Consider the following 20,786-nt stretch of genomic DNA (forward strand, 5'->3'; position numbering starts at 1 on the left):
GATGACCATTGTCCTGCATTCTAGAGAACACCGGTCTCCGCTGGTGCCGGTGCCGGCCGGAGCCGGGACAGAGCTCCTGTTCTGCTCCGGGAGAGGCTGGTGTCCTCCCTCGCCCTCCTCGCGACAGTCCCCCGGTGACTCTCCTAGGACCCTGACCTCTCACCTCCTAAGCACCTGCGGTCGCGGGCGGCGCCCTTTGGAGCGGGGGCGGGCCCCAGGGGATCGAGATGGCCTGCCGCTGGCGTCCGGAGCTCTCTCGGCCGGGACGATGGAACCAACCGTGGCCCCCGGGGAGGTGCTCATGAGCCAGGCCGTCCAGCCGGCGCACGCCGACTCCCGCGGCGAGCTGAGCGCAGGGCAGCTGCTCAAGTGGATGGACACCACCGCCTGCCTGGCGGGTAGGTGCGCGCCCCACAGGAGGGCAGCGTGGGGCGAGGAGGGCTGCGGCTGGGGGCCAGGGAGGTGATAGTGTCCGGGAATCCTGAAGGACTGGAGTGTCTGGAACTGGGGATACACTAGGCTGGCACGGAAGCCAGAGAGAGCAGGGAAAAGGAAAGGAAGCAAAGGGAAGGACAGTGTTCCCAGAGCTGAGAGCGGGTGCAAAAGAATGACGGAGTTAGCTACCGACAGCCACCTAGACCAGTGGTCCTTGGACGGGTATTTGGCAGGACGCCTTTCAACGCACGGAAATAAAGTGAAGACACCTCCCCCTCGCAAAGACTTTGTTACATAGATTGTATATGTCTGTACTTAACTATATTCAAATCTCTAAAGATCGAGTTCATTGACTAAGTAGAACTGAGGCTGGGTGTTGTCCACACTGCAAAAATGAAGCCCAGATTCGCCTCGCAGTCACACACACACACACACACACACACACACACACACACACACACCCCTCTTATATGTTCACATGCTAACATATTTTCTTGACAACCACATTATTTACTGCAACAACAAAGGTGCTCTTACAGGGCTGGTCAGAGTTCATGCTCTTCATGATTTAAAAGCCTCTTTGATGAAAGATTGCTCGATGCTATATCCCCTTCTCTGTAGGCAGTCAGGAGAAACTCTGCGATCTCCCCGAGAAAGGCAAGGAGAAGGCCTAGTGGTGTGATCCAGTTGTGAAGGGCTTGCCTGGCATGAGGCCAGCGTGACTTCCATCCCAGCACTGAGGGTGGGGGATGGGGACACAAAACTACGAAATATGGACTGAATGGTGCCTGTCTGCCATTTCTGAAGTTTGTCTTTTGGGAGTGACAGTTCCCTGGCGAGGCTCTGTCTCGTAAGAAAGTGACCTGGGTTAAAGAGAAGAGCACATCCTTCTCCCAGGGCACTAAGAAGCACCTGAGGCCACAGCAAGAGCCCAACTGGTGACATAACTGTAACAAATGCTAAAGACTCCTTATGATAAGGTTTCCCTGTGAAATACAGGTAAAGGCCACGTTGAACACCCTATGGAAATAAGAGGACCACACAATCAGGAGACATTATTCAAGCCAGGTGTGGTTGACTCTTACGTGTAACTCAAAAGCAGGCTTTTTTTTTTTTCTAGCATCATTTCAACCAGAGTTCTGTTGGCCAGTTCTCTGTATACTTACATCCCCGGAGATAAGCAATGCCTATGCCCATGTCCCCAAGGCACTGCTAGATTCCAAAACATCTTTCTCAATATTAAAACAAGATGGGACAGCTCCAATCACAACCACATTAGCGTTGGGCCCCACAGCTGTCATGACCCCTTACTCTTTGCATCCTGGAAGCTTGAAACCATCCCTGTGTCCTGATCCACCCCATGTCCAATGTTTGCTTGAACTCTCTTAAGACCACACTTTCTTCTCCACGGTATTGGTGAATCGCTCTGAATGTTCACTTTTAACTGGTGTCACCTGACTCACAACTGTGCCCTTATCTAGGGCTCATCCTTGATGTGTTCTCTGTGTGTCTTCCTGCCCCACAGACTCAGCACATAGCCCTCTCAGGTTTGGATTTACTAACGCCATGTTAGAGGAATCCCTTCAGCCCAGCCCCTGTGCTGAACCTCCATATGGCTGCCTAGTCTCCGGCCCTACCACCCTGCCTTGTGCGTTTCAGAATGATGCTCAAACTCTTCTCCCTGCATTCTGGCCCCAAAGTATATCTAGAAATTGCTGACCTCATCATTTCAGATACTTTTTTTTTTGTCTTTACTCTTTGGTTCCTTAAAAATGGACTTGCAAGCTCGTTTGGAGGGTCTGGCAAGGAAGCACAAGTACTCATATACCCTTATCCAAAGACAGGCCCTCCTCTATTCAGGGGAAGATCATTCTGTTTGACTCAGTGTGCAGCTGTGAGAGGGATGTGTGTGGGTCCATGAGGCAGGAAGGGACCCCAACCAGATCAACTGAACCAATCCTGGAGATCAATGAGGTGACAGATGTCATGACCAGATCACCCACCCACACACACACACACACACACACACACACACACACATCCCCTTTGTCTTTTTACTGAAGGCTGAAAGGATTTTTTCCTCTAACCTGGTCAAGTACTTCCTATCAGAAATCTTTCCCACGTAAATGACAATTATTAACTCTGGAGAGAACTGCAAATAAAGGTAAATTAAGGCGACCAAGAAGTGAATGGAAGTGTTTGAGACACTTGGAAGTCACATTTGGAGAGGAGAATAGACCCTCTTTTCTTTTTCTTCTTCTTTGTTTAGTTTTTATGAGGTGGTGGTGTGTCTATGTGTCTGTTGTGTGTATGTGTGTCTGTCTGTCTACTGTGTGTGTGTGTGTGTGTGTGTGTGTGTGTGTGTGTGTCTGTGCTAAGAATCTGCAGATCTGCCAATTTGAACATCCAAAGGACAAGGTTTGAAGAAAGCTCGTCCACTGAAGTATGAAGAGAGAAAGAGGGGAGGTGACCAGCTCTATATGTGATCAAAGTGTACCTCAGATGGCTGGCACACTTTGAATGTGCTATGACCAGGGTAGAGTTCAAGTTTCCAAGACCAGAGAAGTATAAGGAGCCATGCCCATCTCTAAAATGACAGGGCTCTATGGTTTAGGTGCAGTAACTGAACCACCTGCTTTTTCAAGAAAACAACAAAAGCAAAACTAATACTTTTCAAAGAGCTCATCAGAGCTCACTGTTTCAACAGTAAGCCAACAGTGGCTCAGAGCTAATAGAAAACCCTTACGTCCAACTAAGCCCACAAGCACGATTTATTCTTCAAAGATAAACAGTGGAAGCCAATCTATAGATCACACCGATGCTGGAATTAAACTCAAAGGCTTGAATTATATTATATTTCTTTTATAGTTATGCTTGAGGAAATTAACAATATCATTTTAAAGCTTAGAAAAATACAATCGCTCTCAAAAATGAAATAGAAATTGTTTTATGAGGACAATACGAAAACTCAATAACAGGAACATAGCATCTAAATTTCAAAATATGTTGTATATCCTTGAATACAGGAGGAAAATGGCTGGGAGGGGGGAAAGTCAGCAAATGTAACACACACACACACACACACACACACACACACACATCTAATCTTTCTTATGGTCCAATGGTTTAGCACACTTACCTACCATTTAGAGCAAAAGGTTAGAATTAGAACCTTAGCACCACACAAGTACACAAAGTTTCATACAGTCATTAAAAATAAGAAAGCTCTGACATATTCATAACATCTCCCAGAGGAGAAAATGTCCCCCGGAATGCTGAAAATCAGACAGTTAGATCCAAGAATCATAGATCACCAAGCAAGATTAATTAAAAAATTATCGTACATAGGCGTATTATCATCAGACATGTTTACGAAAACATCTTAAAAGCAGCCAGAAAGGCTGTCCTCAGTGTAGCTAACGCTTAAAATTACCACCGGCCTCAGAGACAAGGGCAGAGACCAGGTTGGCCCAAAGACTGTGTCAGTGTTTTCAGCTAACTGACCACAGCCGAGGTCAGAAGACAGAGAATAGCATCCCATAACACCGATTCTGAAAAGATGACCAGCAAGCACTTTCAGACCCCACCCGGGGTCTGTTCTTGGCCTTCCCTCCCTTCATCTGCATCTCCTCACTGCCTTTCAGCTGCAGAAACCGCCGCTGCTGTAACCACTGCTCCACGTGCTCAGCATGTTCACTTCCTGTTCACTTCCTGTTCACTCCCCTCTCACTAGTTCACTCTAGCTCATCCTTCAGACTTCAGCTCAAGAACCTTCATTTGTTCCATGAGTCACAGGCCCCATGTTTTCTTCAGAACACATAACTCATTTTGTCATTGTACATCTGTGTAATCAATCTCTGGCTTTCCCTTAACACTTCATGAAAATTGAGGTCATGGGTGTGTTTCCAGCACCCTGGAGAGATGCTGGCATAGCACAGGTGTACGATAAATATTAGTTAAGGATAAGAAGGAACAGATACTAGTGTTACCTTATCAATAACCATACTATGAATACGTGGATTATAATCACTCAGCGAATGTGTTTCCATCCCCCCCCCCCCAGGAAATCGGTAATATCTCTAAGTATCTCTACTGTCGCTGAAAGTATGAAGGAGAACCAGGACAATCTTGTCCCTTTGAACTCATATTGGTGAAGATGACCTCCCATATCAGAAGGGAATCAAAGGATGCAATGGGCCCACAGGAGCCATTTGGGCCTCTATGTGGGAGCAAGGGGCCTAGAAGAGGCTTATCAGTTATAAAATAATTCAGCAAAAAATAAGGATTTGGAAGTGTCACTCTAGACATGTTCGGGGTGGACTCAGCCAGAGTCAGTGTGGCAAACATGAGACTTTCTCATCTGACTTCCAGGCACCCTGGTAAAACAAAGAAAAGACAATGTGTAATCATGTCCATAAGTGAGAAACCTAATTTTGGCCTCTCTTATTAGTATCTTTTCCTTTTTATTGGTTTTTATGCCTGTGTAGTAGAAAGTATGGCTGTTGGGGCCACGCTCAGTGAGGTGCTCTCTGACAGCATTCTTAGCTGTGTCTGCCCGACTCTTTCCAGGAGTTCCTATCTTATGTAGTCAAAAACCACTAGAAGAATCATTTGAATCTTTTTAGGATTGCATTTCCTCATCTAGAGATGGAACCAAGGATAGTACTAACCTCCCCTGACTGGTGTGCCTGACTTGGTGCATGGCCAATGATAAATGCTTTGCAAAGTTCTGCCACCTGCTGCCGGTCCACCATGCAGTCTGCTGCTGGGCTCTGTAAGCACAATATTCTCCTGGAAAAGTACAATAGAGCTAGCTTTACATTCTTATCTGAATGGTTACTACATTTTAATTACTTAATGGTTACTACATTTTAGTCATTTAAGATTCGCAAATCACACTGGTATATGCAATCATATTTTATTGATAAGAACATTTTAACTTAACAGCCTGTCTCTTCACCAACTGAGTGTTTTATTGTTACTTTAAAAATAAATCAATGTTTTTCAGCATTTGAAAAAAAAACACTAAGTATTTCTCTGGAAAATGTAGGCTCTAAGGATGGATCTGAGCAGACTGGTAAGATTTCCACTTAATGCCTGAAAATCAACTGATCATGCCTCATGTTTGCCTCAAGCTAAGTCTACCCTGAACAAGACTAGAGTCTGACGATTCCAAATCCTTGTCTTTTGCTAAATTGCTTTATAACTGACAAATCTCTCACTTGCCCATTGCTCTTATGTAGCGTTCCAAAATGGTTAATTTCTCACCTCTCCTTACCAAAGATGATCAGTTCATACTTACATTGTAGTCCATCTTATGCAGTGAACAAGAATTTAGTTTAATTTTCTGTCACTTCTTTGTAATGTGTATCACCCGTGAAAACTTCAAGTTTAAGAATAAAGCTAAAAGTTCTTTAAAAGCCAGTAAGCCAAGCATGATGATACACACCTGAAAACCCAGTGCCCAAAAGAATTAGATGGGAGAGAACAGGCGTGGGGGAGTAGATCCAGAGCTACAAAATAAGTTCCCGGGCCAACCTAGTTTATGTAAAGAATTTGGGTGGGGTGGGGACCAGGGAGTCAATGAAAATTCGTTTGAATTTTGACTGAATGCCTCTCAAAAACAAAGCTGTCATGAACTCACATCCAAATTAGTTCCAAACAGCATAAATTCTGGTATTTTTATGTTATGCAAAACCAATAATCAAAACAATTCTGGACAAACTAAGTGCAGATATAGACCTCAGAAAATGTCGAGTGCCTCTTCACCCTTGCTCCACCCCTTAGCAACATTCTTGTCCACAGTGTCGTTATGTAGACAAATTGATATTTGGTAATAATAAATGATGAGTGTGACCCACCTACCTCCTGTGTGCCCTGTGTGCATCCTCCTTTCCTGGGGGCATCCCCTCCGATATGCGAGGTGACCCCTAAGCTCAAAGTCATCTGTGATTTAAATATATTCAGCCACCAGCTGTGAGCCAGTGGCATAGCATTGATGTTTATTTGTAAAATAAAAGAAGGATAGTACTTGGCAATGATATAAGGAGCTTTGGAGTCCTCAAAAACTTGCAAAATGTTTACTTACAGTGGCTAGATTTCCTGAGCACCGGTTTGGAAACTCAAATGAGAGATTTCCAAGTTAGGATTCGGGAGAAAGTAGAGTAATCATCATACAATAGAAACAACTTACAGAGCAAGAGCAAGACCTGCTTCTAAGTAGAGATTGTCCTGAGTGCGTGGGCGGTGTGGTGCTGTGACGAGAGAGAGAGAGAGAGAGAGAGAGAGAGAGAGAGAGAGAGAGAGAGAGAGAGAGAGAGAGAGAGAGAGAGAGAGAGAGAGAGAGAGAGGATGTGTGACCAAAGACAATCCACTTCGGTGCCTTTCTTTTTCCTTTTGCTACAACTTTTACTCAGAGCTACTAACGGGGCACACTTTGACCCGGCTTTTTTGGTTTGTTTTTAAGCTGAAAAGCATGCTGGGATTTCCTGTGTCACAGCCTCAATGGATGACATTTTGTTTGAGGACACGGCCAGGTAAGTGGTGCTTTCTCTTCCGTCCCTGTGGATTTACTGGATCATTTGCTTGCAGTTCTTATTTATTGCACGTTATTCACTTGGGGCCAATGACCGTGTTTTCTTAGAAAACAAGAAACACTTAGTGTAAAAAAAAAAATCCTGGTGTTCACCAGTAGTCATTGTTCTAAGTACAATTTGGTCTCTGTTTTCTTCAGTAATCCTCAGTATCTAATGCACTGTAGAGTGTGAGATGTATCATCTCATCCGTAAGGGACTTTTTCTACTTTATAGATGATAATACGCATTTCTACTGCTATGGTGCACACACTAGGTGTGTAAACAACATAGATTATGAGGAACATTTTGTATGTGTGTGCTTGTTCTTATAAACAAAGGAGCAGTGAAGGGTTGCTCCTGAAACCAGTTTATTCTTTCATATGAAGCTGGTTAGCAAGGCAGACCTGACCACCTTTCTCAGCAGGACACCTAGGAGCTCTGGGAAAAGCAAGGTCTGGCTTTTGCATATGAAATGAACTGCCAAGGTGGCGGCAGTTTTGTGGGAACGCTGCAGCTTGCCTGGCCGCCAACAATGAAGTCAGAGACCTGAGAAGGATGAATCCTAACAGGAAGTATAATCCTAATCCCAATGGCCTATGTATCAGTTAAAATGGCAGACTCATGCCCATTTGCTAGAGGGACTCCAGCAGACTCCGGTGGTGTCAATGGCTTTGTTGAGAGAGAGTAACATCAGTCTTCAGTCACCAGGCCCAGAAAACCTGAAAGGTTTTCCCGAGGAGCTAAGACTTGGGGAACTGACATTACTTTGTCTACACAAAGTGGATCAATGAACTGTCCAGTGTCCTAGATATCCACGGTGTGGGCAGGTCCTAAAGGCACATGATGTTGGGGCAGTATTTCCCAGTGGTTAGAGTTATACAACCCAGGTAGAGTTGCTGTGCCCTATCATCTTCTTTGAAGACTTTGGGGTCGCCACTAGGAGTTGGGGTCACCACTAGGAGTTGGGGTCTTTCACGGTAAGATTTTTTTCCATTAAACACCTCAAATGCCATATTCATCAGATCTTTGACAAATTTGAAGACCATTCATTACCTATTAAGTATATATGAACTATACAAACTTTGCTTGTTTTTAGTCACTTGCTTTAATTAGAGTTAACTCTGAGACATATACAGAGAGCCAAATAAAGCTTGTCCCTGAAAATGAATTACATTTGTACTTAGCATGATTATGTGCATAGTTTTGAACACATTAAAGAATTTAATCATTTATAAGATGACTGAACATTAAGTTGTATGTCCTAATTATCCTTAATAGTTTATAAAAAAATTACAGCTTTAATAAGATTAGAATTTTACAGTTTTATCCTTGCAAAGTTTTAGCCTAAAAAAATATAATATTTTGAATTGGGGCTCTCTTAATATTGAAATCAAACTTAAAATCATAAATATAGCCCATAGAGAAACTGGGAATTTTATAAAAACCTTAGAAATAGCCCATAGAGAGATTGGAAACTTGTTTTATTTTATTTTTGATTCTTATATGGTATACCATTAAAGAATATTATAATTTTTTTGTATGATTTCTTGAATAATTTTTTAGTTTGTTCAAATAATTAAAGTTTAACAAAGTTATCAAAGACAGAGAGGCTAGACAGAAAAAAACTTCTATTTAATTATTATTAATCTGAGTAAACCTTAGAAATCTATAATCTTTATCAAAAACATTTTGTTCATTAAACACGTGTTGCTTTTTATTTAAAAATTTCAGGACAAAAATCACATAAAAAATTCTATTTTAATCCAAAATATCTTGGGAACATGTCTCTTTTGTCTAAAAAGGAATAACCAAAGTTGGTTTCAAGTTGCAAATAAGTATGCAATAGCAAATTACACTTATGTATGTATAGATTTTTGATTATCAACCTTTTACAAGTTTTAAGCTAATTTGGGGGAGGGGCTTGAAATTGTATGGAATTCCTCTGCCCACATCCTCTTGCAATGGCCTTACAGATCCTGAGGGAAAAAAAAGTTTATAATTTAGCAAGCGTTTTAAAAATCCCCAGATATTGTCTAACACCCCCTTAGGATGAGGAAACAATTTCTGTAATCAAGAACCAAGCAAGGGGGGAGGCACCACAGAGTTAGACATCTGTAATTACATTTAGCCATCTTAATTACTATATAAACCCTTTTATTTTAAAAAAATGTAGTCACAGGAGATAGAGTAAATACATCAATTTACCATTTGTTAAAAGAAAATGAATTCCATAGGTGAACCCATCCTTATTCTTAACTTGTTCCTCTGTATCCTATTTCTCTAGAAAACCTTGAGACTTCACGCAGTTAGGACCTAAATGCACACAACCAGCTCAAAAGGATGACTGGATTCTTAGGTGAAGGTCCACTAACCTAGGTTATCTCCTTATGCTGAAAGAATATTAAGTTTAACAGGTCCCAGTTATTTTAAACAAGCACATCTAGAGTTGTTATTGAGAAGTTTTAGACAGCATTTACTTTATTTTATAGCCAGTTTGTATTTGTCTGCATTTGGAGGCAGATAACCTGAATATCTTACAGGTATTCCTTATCTTATAATACCATTAAATTGTAGAATAATTGCAGTATCTGTAACCTATTGGCCATTAGACAGAAAACAGAAATCTACAGGAACTCAGTAAATGTGACATCAGGTTGTTCTTCTTTTCTTTACAGATTGTTGTTTTACAGATTCTTTAAATTGTATTCACTAAGTTTACAAGTCTTAAGGTACAGAAAGTTTGTATTTTATCTGTTTTGTTTTCTCTGTGTCTGAAAGTCAGATGGCCTTCTGACCTAGAACAGAGATTTTGGAGATTTTTGAACAATCATGCTTGGGCTAGAAGCAGAAGGACATACCCCAACACACGCAAAATGATATTTTATTATTAACCATACCCAATAGAGGCCTAATCTCTGAAAAAAATGAATCAGCAGGAGAGACCAGAGCAAGTAGAATACAAAGAAAACTTAGAGAAAAGAAATCTGAGTGCGGGCCAGGGGCAGCATCACTGGGACAGTGGGTGCAGGAAAGGCAGGGTTACACACCAGGGGTGCCTGTATCGCCTAGCCTAGTGGTGCTTGCTGGTGGTTGGGGGGTGGGTGTACCATCCAGAGCTCCATGATTAGAGACGGGAGCTAGCTGGCAGATATAACGTGTAGGAGAAAGGAAGACGTTCTTCAGAGGCAGAGTGAGGGAACGTATTGCAAACAGGGACATAGAGAAGAGCCTGCTGCAGCTGTAGGGCTTAACCAGTGGGCCTCAGGAACCAATGAGAGGAATAGAGATAAAACAAAATGGAGCCTGCTGCCTGGGGGAGCATGCGCAGAGGCAGCCAGGAGCAGCGTGCCTCCGAAAAATGCTGAAAATGTAGCACGCAGTTCGGGGGCAACTGGGCTATGCTCAGTTCAGTTCCCATCTCTGCAACAAAACTTGAAGACACAAACCCAACAGACAATAAATAACAACAGCAAAGATAATACAACACAACCGGGGGGGGGGGGCAGGGAGGAGACAGAGCTAGTCAGACATATGCAGAGTCTAGGGTTTCCTAGGGACCTTGCTGGGGCCTCCAAATGTCATGGAGTTTGTGACCTCTAGGAAAAGACTATAAACTCGCTCCAACTATAATTAAAGTGACCTATCAATTAGCTGCTAGCAAGATGAACACTCTCTGATCCAAATTTGAGATTATCGTGAAAAGGTATGGGGAATGACTTTTAAAAGGGAAAAAAAAACCACATGAAGAACTTCAATATCTACCCAAACAAATAAAAACTGTTCTGTTCTGCAAAGTTACATGATTTAGGCAACTCAAAATAATCTTTGGGTATCTACATAAGTAAGTTACAGAAACAACAGCAACCAAAAAAAAGAAAAAAAATAAAAAAACCAGTCACATCATAGTAAGTAGACAGTCAGGACTCTGCAGTTTTGGGTGGGGAGACACCGAGTCAAGGTAACTGGGAACTTATCTGCCAGGGACCAGAGTCAGAGATAAATGGCTGGTGGGTACCAAGTACCAAGATGGATGTCTTACATAAACGAAGCTTCTTTAGCGATCACAATTGCTTTAGCAGCTCCTATGGAAGAAAAAATGCAAGCCAGTCAATAAAATTAGAAAGAACAACATGGCACGCCTGAAGAGCTCACCCCTGGCCTGTAAGAATAAACGGCTCACATATACTCAGAGACAGAACCTTCTGTGACCTTCCCCACCCCGTACTTGACTTATTCTGAAGCCAATTCTAGTCGTGATTTGTAAACAATTCAGTAAATACTCACAAATACCAAGGTTCCTTTTAAAAACGTAACATAGTCACAATCTCTGCACTGGAAGTTATTCAAAGAACTCTCTCCCAGATAGTTAGACCACAGAGTTCAATTATTTTCTGTGTTTTAGCAATGCATTATAGTTCTGTTGTCTCTGATTCCTCATTTAAAACACGTATAAGCAGTAGGCTCAGATGTGGAAAGTACATTTCACTTGGGTAGATTTACTTTTTATTTCATTGCTTCCAAGGTTTTCTTCTTTTCTCTTAAGCATCTACCTTTATATCTGATAACTACCCCCTTACATTAAAATAAATGAGTGTTTATTCATATTTTAACAAATAAATTCCAATATATTATGTTACTTTTTCCACCTTTTCCATATATGAAAGCCCATAAAACTACCCTAGAACAATGCACACAGCTGTTCATCACTTTAACAGGTATTTTTGTAGGTATTGTATAGATTCCTGTTCAATTGGTCCTCATCAATAAGTGCTAAATTGATTTTGCTATTACAAATAAAATTTCAATATATGGATTTATGTGCTGCATGTTTATATTTCATATCTATAGATCTATATATTTACATATAGATATGAAATAGATGCCTAAAAACGGAACTACTTAGTCAAAATGTAAATGCGTAGGCCATTTCATTTGTTACCTGAGTCTTGTCTGTGAAGGTTTTTGCACGACCTTTATCACTTTCTAAATTACTTACATTTATTTAAACATTAAAGAAGTATACTGCAATAACTGATTTGTTCAGATTTTCAACACAAGAATTTTTTTGTTGAAAAATGTGTGTGTGTGTGTGTGTGTGTGTGTGTGTGTGTGTGTGTGTGTGTGTAAATTCTGGTTTTCTGCCTGAATTGTTACAGATTATGAGAGATATAGTATGTAGGGCCTCCACATGTGCACAAAGGCATTGAGTAGATATGATTTCTAGGAAAACCAACTGATTTACCTCATAGACTGTCCTTGATATAGGTAAACAAGTCTCTCTGTTGTGATTAAAGTAGAATTAATTGGTGTCCTTTCTAGGAGCCCAAGGAGGACCATGTTTCCAGGCCTTTAATCTCAGATAAGAGCTGGGTTTGAACTGTGGCCCAGCCCGTTGCTGGCTGTTTTACATATAAGCCCAATTTCTGTTGAGAATGAAGCTGAAATCATCGTGTTGATCACACAGGGTTATTGCTCAGTGAGTGGTATGCTGTTCACTACGGTTCAGAGCATTTGGCACGCTGCCTGGTGAATGCACTGCCTTGTAAAGCATTTGCTTTGTCACTTGTGTGGACACACTGAGAAACAGTTCTATATTTAATGACAAAGGTTTCTGTTGCTAGTGAATTTTGAACTTGTGTTTCTCTACCTAAGCCTTAGAGAAAACCTTCCGTCATCAAACTCAGCAGCCCTGACTCATTCAGGACACCTTAGTCCAGTGCCACCATTAGTCAAAATTCAGTTAGCAGTAAAGACCCATGATACTTTTTAGGAAAGTCAAGTATGCAGATAAATGAGAATGGAAAGAAAAGATTTCAGAAGGAAAAACCTCAAAATATTTTTATTGCCTGAAAAAAATAAAATCATGAAAGCAGAGAGGTTGAAGGTCAGAGGAGTAAGAGCTGGAAGGAGACAAGGCACTGGGGTTGGGCAGAGCACACAAATATAAAAGTACAGAAAGGCCTGTGACAAAGTGGTTCCAATGGAGTCACGTGGGATGAGGGCATCAAAAGAGCTTACACTGGGAAGTTTAACTTCCACTAAAATGAAGGGATCAGGGACCAAAAGACTTGACCTCAAAGTTTTCCGAGTTACGATAGCAGTGGGAGACAGTGGGCTAAGGAACAGCTTTGAGGCCCGTGTCCACCTTGCCTGCTTTGTTTCTGTATGTTTGCTGGTCTGTTTGTTTACTACCTAAGGTTCTAAAGTAAACACTGGTGATACAGGTCTACTTGTGCGCTTGTCTGAATTTTCTATGGGGAACAGCAGTGGCACACAAAGTTTCTATTGCGGGTAGAGTCTTGTACGTTATCTTTGCCAGACTCTTTTCTGATTAAATAGAGAGAGTCTGTTAACATTATAAGCATGGTTTGAATGGTAAACATCTGTCCTGAAGGCCTACCTTTGCTTTTAGCTTTAACTAAAATTTTTGATACACTCGTATTATCAGCAGGTTGGGGGGGGGGATTGTTTTATGCGGAATGTGTCTGCTAAATCTCTAAGTCTAAGATGAGATGTGCTAGGATCTCTGAGACCTTCCTTTATTTTTGAAAACAGAATTGGACAAATTATTACCATCAGAGCAAAAGTGACCAGGGCGTTCAGCACAAGCATGGAGGTGAGTAGGCCCCGTTCCTTGGGTCTGCCTGTTGAGGTTCATGTCCTCATTGCCATGAGAACCACCCAGTGTTCAGAGCAGAGCTTACATCTGAAAAGGTCCCTGAGCTTCAGAAAGCCCTTAAGCCTGTCGTCAGATGCACAACCAAATAGTAAGGAGCTGATGTTTTCCCACTCGTTCATGTCACTCAAGATCAGTGTGACACCAGCTACTGTAGGATACAGGCCAAGTTAACATGCAGGGTGGAAGGGCATCCTTGTTGTGTTTTAAAAACTAGAGATTCTATTTCTTACTTCTTCTTGCAGTATTATTAACCAAACTCTGTCTCCATCCCCTTACATCCTCCCCTGGCAATGAAAAGTGGTCAATGAAAGGCCTCTTGTAAGGTGAAGTCCTCTGTAGGCTCTATGAACATATGGTGAGGCCTGCCTAAAGAGTACCCAGAAAATTCCTAGCAGTGTGGGAGAGCTGAAAATATTCATCTCCTGCTCCCTCATGTGACACAGGTTCCTCAGAAGTTATTCTGGACTAGCTTTATGAGATTCATGCCATGCATGCTCAGATTAATATTAACCCAAAGACCCAAGAAGACTAACCACATATTCCCAGAATTTTCTCTTTAGGTAGATATCTCTTTTCTGGTACTCTGCCCAGTGAATTTCAGATTCCTTGTTCTGTTTGATTTCTGCTTCTTCAACTCAGCAGAACTGGGGTTCCCTTCTGGTACAGTCATCTGGGAATTACCTTAAGCACAAGAAGGAAATATCATGTTTTTTTCCTTTGTGTTCTCCTCCTGGGGGGATCATATTCCTCGCTGTCTGTTTCTCATATGTGGAAATAGTCACTTCCTACATCTCTAGTTTTCTTCATCTTTTCTTGGAGTATAACTCTAGCTTTACCCACTCCTCTATAACACAGTGAATTCCCTATGTCATGTGTCTGAGCACCCTAGTCCACTGTCCTAATGGCTGGTAGTGTCTGAACTTTACCACTACAGAGATGTAGCTATGATTTTCTTGTTTGATCTTTTATTTTATTCTTACTTGTCTGTTTCTCTAACATGAAACTCTATGTGGGTGAGAGTTATTTATAGAAATGAGAAATAATTGATTTATATTCAATGCATGAGTATCCAGTTAATGTAAGATTTGCCTTGCACAAACAAACTTCTGATTTAAGTTAAGTGACTGAAAGTGAGTCATGGGTTATTGATTCTTTTGGTACCTGGTGTTCCTGGTAAAGATGTAGAAATACAAACTCTTTATCATTCATTACTCAGTGCTGAACTGAGATACCCAGCTTGCCCACTATTCTTAGAAGATAGTGTTGCTTATCTGGCTGAGATATGAGGCAAGTGTTTATAATATCCTGTGGAGTACAAGTCTGTAGAGCCAGCTTCAGGGCTCTTCACAGAGAGTCACCACTGCAGCATCCTTGTCACTTGCTGCCTGCCCTGGAAGAAGACAAGCAGAGAGGGAACCAAGCTACAGCTAACACGACAGTTCCTCACCCCATTATCACAGGGTACAAAACCTAATGGCTAAGGGTTAAAACAGTGGTAGTTCCTCTCTCTGGCAGGCTGTCTTGCTCTTGAGAAGGGATTCACTAGTAATATGATTTTAAAATGCTTATCACAGCAAGACAAACGTTTGCTAAAAATTAGAATGTAGAACTTCAAATGCAACATGATAAATTTATAATGTATGTAAGCATTGATGTGCATGTCATATACACACTAAAAACACACGTATAGCAATATATATAGACATGCATGCGTATAATATTACATTGTGTATATGTAGTGGACACACATATAGCAATACATATAGATGTGTATGTGTATAATATTACATTGTGTGTATGTAGTGTAACCTACATGTATCTGAAAGAAAATTAACCTAAAAGTTAGTAAGTCTCTCTCCTGGGTAATAGATTTGATATAACAGACTCTAAATAGCTAGATTCCCACATATTTTTCATGGTAATTGTGTGTATTCCTAAAGTCAGAATACTTCCATTTGTCATAGTGCATAGATTGTCACTGAGGTAGTAGTGTCACAAAGATAAAGTAAAATGCTTATGTCATTTAAAGACAAGCTTGGAGAATTGTGTGACGCCGTCAAATCTGTTATCGGGATGATGGACAGTTTATTTTCCTTACCTGCAGATCAGTATCAAAGTCATAGTCCAGGACAAGTTCACCGGCATCCAGAAGCTCCTCTGTGTGGCCTTCTCTACGTTTGTAGCTAAACCAGTTGGCAAAGAAAAGGTACATTTTTCCACATGAACAGTCACCTTTTCTGTAAGCTAGGGACAGAGGAACAGTTGTTTCAGAATCACTGTTTGCTTACTGCAAGACTCATTCCCTCAAGATGATTTCCTCATTGATATCACTTGGCATTATTCTGTTGACATCATAGAACTATACAAGAACATCTTATGAGAGGAATACCGTAAAGTGGGTGGGGGGAAGGACTCAACTTAGGAAAAAGGAAAAACAGTGTTTTAAGTTCTCTGGAAGTCCTGTTGACGTCTCAAAAATATTGCTTACTGGGTTAGTTCTTTGGGGGGTTATGGAGTTCAAAATTAGGTTGAACTATTTTTGTTTTTAAGCAGGAAAAGCAAAGAATTGAAAGTTATGTTCTAGTCATTTTTGTAGACCTTCAGGAAAATGTCAAAGTTGCTGAGTTAGTGAAGTTTAAAAATAAACTTCAGAACATCAGGGCTGAAAACACTCTGGAAAGAAATACTGTGTTCTTTTACACTGCCCAGCTCCCAGCCAACCAGAGCCCAGGTCTACCACAATTTAGGGTGCTTACGGTTTCTTTATATCTATTCTATTTAAGGGAAACCAACACATTTGAAAAATGTAATAATTCAAATTATAATAAGTATTTCATTCAAGAATCATCAAAGAGTAGGCAAAATGGCTTTCCCTGACTACTTCCCAATAGCAAGGTCTACCACGCACTCCTCCCTCATGCCTGAACTCTTCCTCAGACTATCTCCTATGCCAATGAAGCTGGGGTAAAGCCAGGCTTCCACTGAAGCAAGTGAAGCTGGTCACTGACCATGTTCTGCAGCTGCCCCAAACCCATGCTGATGGCACCACCATCTCTTGCAGGCATGTGACCCCGTAGAATTTTATCACTTGGAGTACTTTCTGCACTTTCTGCCTCATAGTAAATGTGCTGCAGGCAAATCCCCATTGCCCAAGGATGCTTCCAAACTGAAAGCACATCTACCTACTACTTACATTATCCAAAAAGTGCAATTTTCTGGGCCAGAAATAGGGCCTATTAAATCTTTAACAAATCATCACATGTTCACGAAAATCTAAGCAATATGAGAGATCTTGCTTTAGTTTCTTCTTGTATCTCTCAAAATCATTAAGCTTTTTAGAATGAGGGTGTTAGGGGACTAGGTACAGAATTCCCATACTTGACAGCAAACTGATGGACACATCACCATTCACTGCCTTATCTGGAAGAGGCCGTCTTTTCCCCCTCCAGCCTCAAACCTCTCAGTTTGGATTTAAGAACAAGTGGAGTAGGCACATGCTAAGACATTTCAGCCCCTTCTCTACAGAGACAAGAAAGGGCGTCCAAGAACCATTCTTGGATGCCAGCTCCCTTATGGCTCGACTGTAACTACTTCAGTCAGCATCAACTGTAAAGCGCCTTTCCCAGATCAACTAATTTTCCAGTTGGTACCTCTCCATTCAGTCGCAGATCCTGTAGAGAGATGTCAAAGGCAGTGGTTGGGTCTGTACTACAAGCAATAGCAGGATCTCTGCCCAAAGTGAGTTCACCCCAGGATAAAATTGGCAATGATTAGCAAGACTGGGTTCAACAGTTAAACAGGCCGAGTAATCAGAACTCACAAGACTGAATTGTGAAGGGAAGGGAAGGAGGCAGTGGGAAAAGGATGGCCCAGCCCCCCTCAAGGGCCTTCACCTCCCAAGCAACACTTGCTCTCAAGTTAATTTTCAAACACACATAATGTCTTTTGTGGACTATGGGTCATCATGATGGATGCAAGGGTCTTTATTTCAGGAGAGCCTAGAGATAAAGTTTCCAGGCCACCTAATATACTCTACTGACCATGCTACCAAACTGTGACAACGCAGAGTCACCGCCAATCTACACGTTCCAACAACCAAGATAGGTAACTTGGGAGCTTTGGACTTTAAACAGACTTTAAACAGCACATTAAGAGTCAGTAGATTTTTTTTACCCTTATCTGGGTGAAGGGTGAAGGGTGAAGTTCAGACTGGAGGTATCCCGGAGCTGCCAAGATCTTTCCACATAGAGTCAGCACATGGCATGTCTGGTGGAGCTGGAGCAGGGACTCTGTGTACCCGGGATTTCTGGAGGGCAGCTGAAATGTTATGATAACATATTGATTCTCTGTTTGCCTATCAGACACTGTTTTGATGAAATCTCCATATTGGGAATATCTCTTGATATGAGATAGTTTCCTCTAGAATGCCTTTATTACCTCTCCTTTATGTCTTATTTTTGCAAAAGACAGGAAAAATTCAGTGACATTATAATCTCACACCTTATTTATTGATTTCATATTTTATATTCTGTAATTCCACTGGGAAAAAAATGAGAAAAATAAGCAAAGGCAACTTTCAAAAAGAGAAAGAACAAAGCCCGCTTTGGCCTTTCAATTGAAAAACCTTTGAAGAAAGGTTTTCGCCAGGACGATTCATGGAATCACCGCTAAACACTCCATTGACTTGAGTGTGGCATCTGGTATTTAAAAATTTGCACTGGGCATTCATAATTTAAGGAAGCAGTGGATGATGAAACTAAAGATGAACTTGCTTCCTCCAGGTTCACTTGAAACCTGTTGTGCTGCAAACGGAGCAAGAGCAGGAAGAGCACAACCTGGCTTCGGAGAGAAGGAAAGTCCGATTGCGGCATGAGAGCACCTTCAGCAACATTATGAAGGAAAGCAGCAGGCTCAGCAGTGAGTAGGTCTCCACACTGGAGCTCTCTAGGACTGTGGTGCAGGAGGGGGGCTTTTCTAGAGCACGTGTTCTCACAATGCAACTTAGATGGTACTGGATCTGTTTTCCTGACAGACCCAGGAGGTAGAGAAGAAAAGGACTGGCTACTCAGGGTATTCATGATGACCTAGGCCTCTGGGATAGAATTTCTCTGGAGAAGAAAGTGAGAAACAAGAGATGAAATCTTGGTGGTTATTAGCAAGCGAGCCCTTGGTAGTATGGCAGAATTGATATGGCCCATTGATATGGAACTTTCACTACACACTTTCCCATTAAGGACCTTTATGCATTCTCAACTGAGAAGGAAACGCTAAGCCTGTTGAAGACGCCCTGCAATATGAATGGAGGGGAAAGAGCACATTTCCACTTCCCAGTTAATGCTGAGTTTCATGGGATACACATTCTAAGCTGTCTCTAGTGGTTTCCTGGACTCCTTGATGTCATGGGTCCCTTCCAACTCTGCTGACTCCATTAAAATCCCAAGAGAAAACGTAGTCCAAGATAGGAGATGGAGTGAGGCATTCCTGGGGACTAGAGAGGCTCACACAAGTTCCAACTCCACTGACTCTAACGGAGGGCACAGAAAAGGAGAAAGGGAGGCAAAGGATGGCAATAGGCCAGGATGGGATGGGAAGAAGGAAGAGAACAAAGAAGAGAAGGTAGAGTGTCAGAAGTCTGGAGCCTCATGCTGACCAGGAAGCATTACCAGGTATGGAACAACTACACCAGAACCCACTGAGTAGGAGAGAAGATGGATCTACTTCACTCTTCATGGCCCTCAAGGTCAACGTACTTTGTTTTCTAGGACAGTAACCTTCATTATGGTTCCAGGCTGATCAGGATGGTTGATACGGCATTGTTGAAGTAGAAGTTGGCTTTAAGGAAAAATAGAGAGTATTCTTGTTGATGTTGCTCTTCACAGCTCCTGAATGCTGGTATGATCTGCTGACTTCATAAAGAGTGGCCGCCCCTATAAGTTATGTTCTTGGAAGCAGAGACTTTATCATTAAATTGCAGTGTTAAGAAGAGTCTCTTTCTTTACAAAAATGGTATCAGTTCCAAGATGTTTCAAGTGCATTTTTCCTAAGGGCTGAAATATCTGAACTGTGAGAGAATATCCTTAAGGCAGACCAGACAATCATTAATTAAAAAAACAAAGCCAAAAAAATAAATAAATAAAAGGCAATCAACCAAGTGCACCTTGTCTTCTTACCACATAAACTCCAGGAAGGCAAAAGACAAAGTCCCTCGCTTCTGACTCAGTCTGGGTTCAGGAAAATGGTGGTCCTTAAGACAGCTCTCAGCGAGTCAGCACATTTACCCTGCCTTCACGGCCTTCCTTGCCACATAGTCATTCCTTTTTAAAAATCCTTTTGTTTGCTGGGCAGTTATACCACCTGAATTTCCAAGGGAAATATAGGAAGGAAGTCAGAGAAGAGTCACGAGATTCTTCGGTAATTTCGAAGGGAGGTTGTAAAGTCTGTGTGTATTCATCCAGAATCTTGCTAGAATTTTCTTTCCCCTCTTTAGTCATCACAGCAGTGTCCCAAGGATAAGATCCCGGCCCTTTGACTGGAGAACTCTAGAGTGAGAGTTCTCCTGAGGGAAAGGCCGCCTTGGGCTAAGCAAGGGGCTGACCAGGTGATCCGCTGCTGGCAGGAAGGGTTGAACGTGACTGTGTGTGATTGTGGATGTCTGGCTCCTTCGCTCTCAGCACCCGGAAATAAAGAACACTAGACTGCTTATTTCCATCTGGAACAGATGTATTGCTCCCTACCACCAGCTAGAAACATGCTTACCCTTAAGAAGGCAAAAATGAAGCACGACCTTTGCCCTTGAAAACTTCATACACCAGTGGCAGGCACATACATCATTTTAAAATGATGTAGACAGAAAACCAAAGAAGTGCAGGGTCCAGATTCTGTGGCCCTGTGGAGGACCCCTGAAGGGTTGGGAAAGAGACTGAGGGAGGAGCTGCAAGGAGGAAGTTGAGCTACAGAAGTGTCGTTGCTATTTAGTGCTTGATTCAGTTTAGAACTGGAGGTAAAGTTTAAAGTGTTTCCATTGACTTAACCAAACATAGATTATCCTCTATTCTTCTCAATGAAACAACTTTTAACTGAATTCTGTCGTGTTAGGT

The 20,786-nt window shown here is 41.8% G+C and overlaps 1 protein-coding gene across 1 annotated transcript in view; it reads left to right on the forward strand.

The window, feature by feature from the left end:
- Window positions 1–268: 268 nt before the first annotated feature.
- ACOT12 (acyl-CoA thioesterase 12) overlaps window positions 269–20,786 on the forward strand; it is a gene marked incomplete at both ends in the record, with an annotated part of 38,253 nt that continues 17,735 nt past the window's right edge. The window contains 5 exons of the mRNA XM_080924810.1: window positions 269–398; window positions 6,902–6,971; window positions 13,566–13,626; window positions 15,794–15,895; window positions 18,471–18,606. Coding sequence (XP_080780936.1) covers window positions 269–398; window positions 6,902–6,971; window positions 13,566–13,626; window positions 15,794–15,895; window positions 18,471–18,606 — 499 coding nt within the window. The remainder of the gene's footprint in view (window positions 399–6,901; window positions 6,972–13,565; window positions 13,627–15,793; window positions 15,896–18,470; window positions 18,607–20,786) is intronic.

This window comes from Micromys minutus, assembly GCF_963924665.1.
Source record: "Micromys minutus genome assembly, chromosome: 11".
NCBI lineage: Eukaryota > Metazoa > Chordata > Mammalia > Rodentia > Muridae > Micromys > Micromys minutus.